General features: G+C 55.5%; 1 protein-coding gene across 1 annotated transcript; it reads left to right on the top strand.

The window, feature by feature from the left end:
- Positions 1-2,244: 2,244 nt before the first annotated feature.
- Positions 2,245-4,215, top strand: GPR3 (G protein-coupled receptor 3). The gene has a single exon (XM_067543361.1). It carries the CDS (start codon positions 2,245-2,247, stop codon positions 3,229-3,231), a length of 987 nt encoding a protein of 328 aa, XP_067399462.1. The 3' UTR covers positions 3,232-4,215.
- Positions 4,216-5,269: the final 1,054 nt, after the last annotated feature.

The following is a 5,269-nucleotide window of genomic DNA, read 5'->3' as shown; positions in this document are numbered from 1 at the left end:
CTGCCTGGAGATCGAGTTCCCTGCCAGCCCTCCTGGCCTGGCATTATTTCTCCTCCAGGCAATGAATTATTCAGCGCTTGTTTGTGAAACCCTAGCCGGGGAGGAGGCCGAGGATCACTCACTTCGGCCTGTCTGAGACCAGGGGCACGCTGCAGGGGGGGGCCCGCTTCCCTCCTCCCCACCCCACACTCTGCTGATGTGCGTGGGGGGGGGGGAGCATTGCAGGCTTGGCTTAAGAGGGCTGGGCACCCCCGGAAGCCGTTCAACCCCCTGCAGAGCGCCCAGTCTCTGCACCCCTGCTAGGGCTGGAACCCGGGCCCCCCCAAAACCAGACCCGGGGCGGCTCGCAGCGACATGCGGGGGGGCTCGGGCGGGCTGAGCCAGCAGTGCCAGGGCAAGGGACGAGCAGATCCCCCAGGCCCAGCTCCCAGCCACTGGCCGCCGGGGGTTTACACCGACCCCTCCCATTCCCCCTCCGCCTGATGCTGCCCCCCCCCCCGTCCTTGCACGGGCAGCCCAGCCCCCCCCCCCCCTTCTCAGCAGCAGTTTACAGCAAACACGTCTCCCGCCCCGGGCATGCCAGGACCCCACCCACCGCTCCGGCGCACAGCCTCTGCTGGGGGCCCAGCCCCCCAAGTGGGGGGGAGACTCTGGCAGAGCAACTAAGGGCTGCCCCCTCACTGCACCCCCTCCTCCCCCTCTCCGCCTTCCGGTTGCGGGCGCTGCAAGGACAGGTGGGAGTCGGGGGGGTGGGGGTGGGAGGGAGGCACCCGGCCGTCAGCGCTCCAGCAGCGAGCCCTGGGGAGTCGGGGCGGGGGGGGGGGGGGGATTTATGAATGGAATTCTCCAGTGGGAACCCGATTACTATGCCGCGCGGCGCGCGCCGGCCCTGGGCCCGCAGCTGATTGGCTCCGGCGGCTCATTGACGTCACCCCAGCGGCGAGCCAGGCGGCGCTGCCCGGCTCCGGCAGCGGCAAAAAACAAGGCAGTGAGTCACCCGCCGAACGGGGCGAATTCACTATAACTCCGCGCGCCGCCGGCCCCGCACTGCGGCCGCACATGGGAGCGAGCCCTCCGCCTGCAGCACCCCAGCACCCGCCGAGCCGCAGCAGCAGCAGCAGCGCCGCGAGGACGCCCCGGCCCCGGCCGGCACAGCAGGTGAGGGGCGCCCCTTGCAGGGCGTGCGCGAGCTTTTTTGGCCTCTGCAGCCGGGGGAGCGGGGGGGCGTAGCAGCTCGGGGGCCCCCCCTTTTCGCACCTGGAGCCGCGGGAGCGTCAGATCTTGCAGAGGAGCAAAATAATGTTTAAGGGGGGGGGGTTAGATATTGCACCCCCCCAATGGAGAGCAGCGTCCTGCTCCACGAGCCAGCAGGTAGGGGCGGAAAAGGCTCCCGGGCCAGCCTCGGGCAGGGGGTTATAACGCGCCTGCCACTTTGCAGAGAGCGGCATTAAAACACAGAGCAGGCAGGAGGGAGTGTAAATAAGTGTTTTCGGGAATGCCCGTGCCAGGGAGGAAGATGCACCGCTGCGGCGCTGAAACAAGCTCCTGGCGGGGTGACGCGCCCCGAGTCCGCTCCATCGATCTGCCAGAGCCCCAGCAAGTGATGGAGCACTAAAGGGGGGGGGGGGTAATCAGGCTAATGGTCACAGCAGCGCTGCCCAGCCTGCTCCCTCCATTACTGATATTGAGCTCCATAAACTTTACCAAGTCAGCACTTGGTGCTAAGTTAATAAACGCGCCCTGAGAGGGGGAGATGGAGCTGCCGCTGTGGAGTATTTATCCACTCAAATTGTGCAATGCATGCGTCCCTGCAGCTCAGCAGAAGCACCAGGAGATAGCGGGATGAGTTATTTTTCTGCCCCCCTCCCCTTCTCCACCCCTCTTTTTGTTGTTTTTTTGTCTGCTTGCACAAGAGCAAAAACAAGTGCAAAACTGACCAGACATGGCCTCCCCGTAAGAGCAAATAGTAAACAAGCCGCACACCGGGGTAGCTCCAGTCAACCCACGCTGCACTCCAGCCTAGCTTGTAAGCCTTTATCAGAGCCAACTCTTGGAGCAAGCCAAGGGGCAGCAAGATGGGTGAGCCTGTCCCCGCCGTCTGTCACCAAAGGACACTGAGCGGTGCTCAGATGCTCACGCGTCACTCACGGGTGCAAGTCAGTTTGCACGTCAGAGCCTTTGTATGTGCAGGATGACGCTAAATGGAAGTGGGGGCTATGTCTTTGCAGGTCACCCCAGGACATCATGAACAAGGACATGGCCCACAACGCCACTGGAGGCCAGCAAGGCAGGTTTGCAGCCAGCAACGGCAGCAGCAGCTCCTTGAACCTGGACTCGGTGGTGCAACCTCTTGCCTTGAATCCCTGGGATGTGGTGCTTTGCATTTCTGGGACCATCATCTCCTGTGAGAACGCCATTGTAGTAGCCATCATATTTTCCACCCCTGCCTTCCGGACTCCGATGTTCCTGCTCATCGGCAGCCTGGCCACGGCTGACCTTCTGGCCGGCCTGGGGCTGATATTTCACTTCGCCTTTGTCTATTGCATCCAGTCGCAGGCGGTGAACCTCATCACTGTGGGGCTGCTGGTGACCTCGTTCACCGCCAGCGTGGGCAGCCTGCTGGCCATCACCATAGACCGCTACCTTTCCCTCTACAACGCACTGACTTACTATTCGGAAAGGACCGTCACCCGGACTTACATCATGCTGATCCTGACCTGGGGGTTTTCCAGCTGCTTCGGGCTGCTGCCTGTCACGGGCTGGAACTGCTTGAAAGACGTCTCCACCTGCAGCATCGTGAAGCCCCTGACCAAGAACAACCTCATCATCCTCTCCATCTCCTTCTTCATGGTCTTTGCCGTGATGTTGCAGCTCTACATTCAGATCTGCAAGATAGTTTGCAGGCACGCCCACCAGATTGCTGTGCAGAGGCACTTCCTGGCCACCTCGCACTACGTCACCACCAAGAAAGGCATCTCCACCTTAGCTGTCATCTTGGGGACTTTTGCTTCTTGTTGGCTGCCCTTTGCCATTTACTGCCTCCTGGGAGATTACACCTACCCAGCCCTCTATACTTACATGACCATCCTCCCTGCTACCTACAACTCCATGATTAACCCAGTTATCTATGCCTTCAGGAACCAAGAGATCCAGAAAGTTCTGTGGACTGTGTGCTGTGGGTGCTTCTCTTCCACAATGCCTTTCAGGTCCAGATCTCCGAGCGACGTCTGACTCATCAGCTCTTGGTCCAAAGACTCCTTTGCACATGATGTTCCCCTTTTTTGCACAACCACAGAGATTTTGTGAGAGCTCTTAAAGATGCCGTGTTCTTCGGAGTCCCCTTCTCTTGTGTGCATGAGCTGCTCTCTCCCTTTATTTTTCCACTTTTAGAATTTACGGAAGAAAAAAATATTTATTTTTTAATCCATAATAAGTATGTGTGTGAGTGTGCATACATGAGTGTGAGAGAGATCCTGCATAAATGTTTTCTTTGAAACAATATGGTGCATTATTATTATTTTTTTTTAAATGAGACTCTCTTTCAGTTCTTTTGGCTTTTATACAGCCCTGTTAATTACCTCAGATCTTCAGATATTATTTCCTACATAAAAGATCCATTGTTTCCCCCATAACAATGGACCAGAACTAAACCAGCTTTTAAAAAATGTTTATGTATTGTTTATTAATTTATTGTTATTTATGCCCAGCTTTTTCAAGACAATAGATTTTCCCCAACTCTGTAGTTTGCTGCCCTCTAGTGTTCACTATGTTTTAATACAAAAAATAATGAAGGATCCTTTTGCATGTTGAGTACCCTGGGCAGTATTAGGTAATGGAGCGTTTAACTGTATCTGGAGTGAAAAAGGGTATGCGGCGATACTAGACTGTGCTTATAAAAACCCAAGGGCTCAGCCAATCAGGAGTAGCTTTCTAAACCATTGCACTACAGACTATTCAATTAACTAAAGTTTCTGTCCCCGTGGAGACGGATTGTGTGTTAGCCAAATTCAAAATTCAGATTCAGAGGACAGCTGTTCAGTGTACTGTACCTTCTTCAGGGTTGCACGAATCTGGAAAGGAAGCGAATGTAAGAGGCACTTTGGACATTTGAAAACTCACTGCATTGTTGCACAGACTCTTGTTCCATGTGATTTGGAAAGTACTGTATTCTTGTTTACAATCATAAGAGAAAAATAAAGCTAATTTGTGATACAACATGTGGCTGCTTGATCTGTGGGGGGAGGGACATTGGAAGGTTACAGCGGGTGAGGGGAGTAACTGGAAAGAGACCGCGTCACCCTCAAACAGTCAGAAGAAGTGTTGTGTCCAATTATCACCTTCATCATCGACTCTAGAGACTGAAAAGAACTGTGAGAGCCCCCGTTTCATCTCCCTCCAGCCAACGCAGGGTTCTTTCCGACGGCACATTGTCTAGTGTTTTGTCCAATCTTCTTGTAAACTAGCTTCCCCCAGTCCTCTTGGGAGACACTTCCGCTGCCTAATACATCTCATTAGCTGGAAACTCCTCTGAGCCACAGGGAGGAGGGTATTCAGGGGTCTCTGGGTCCAATTCAGAGTCCTTGACCTAATCTTCAGATCCTCTGGGACCAGGTGACCTCCTCACCTGTGACACACACAGAGGTCTGTTTCCAGCAGGAGTTTCCAAGTGCCAAGGATGAAACTCTAGGGTGGCAAAGCAGCCCCGGTGTGGTGTGTGCAATGAGGGGACCCGCTGCCGGAGATCAGAGCGATCCCTCGTCTGAGCAGTTACTGAGAACGCCGAGGGGAGAGGGAAAGGGGAAGGCAAAAGCATTCTGAGCTCCAGCACTGGCCCCGCATGGGATGACCAGAGCAGCCTGTGCACCGATTCACGTCACGCAGTCTGTGATTGGTGGGTGGTCCCTAGATAGGCTGGCGGTAGAGAAGGTCTTTGCCACTGGCAGGGTGGACGTTGCCCTCTCTGCGACCCCTGAACAAGCAGGGGAGTTGAACAGAACCAGATTGGAGCTGGGAGGTTTTCTCCTAGTGCAAACAGCTCTCTGATCTCCCAGGCATCCGGAAACTGCACGGCACTGGAGGACTCTAGGCATTCGTTTCAAAGCAGGACAGGTTTCTGCATTGCAGGCACAAGAGAGGACTGAGCAGTTTGAGCATCAGCTTTGAAATGCCGCAGCCAAAGGTTCAAATCCCAGCGAAGTCGACTCACCCCGAGCTCCGCGCTGTTTACTGCTTCGAGGGGTCCTTTGGAATGAGACCGTAAAAACCCAGG

Source organism: Emydura macquarii, unplaced genomic scaffold (assembly GCF_026122565.2).
Source record: "Emydura macquarii macquarii isolate MOO-44397 ecotype Brisbane River unplaced genomic scaffold, CSIRO-AGI_Emac_v2 contig_820, whole genome shotgun sequence".
Classification (NCBI taxonomy): domain Eukaryota; kingdom Metazoa; phylum Chordata; order Testudines; family Chelidae; genus Emydura; species Emydura macquarii.
This window is presented reverse-complemented; position numbering and strand designations above follow the sequence as displayed.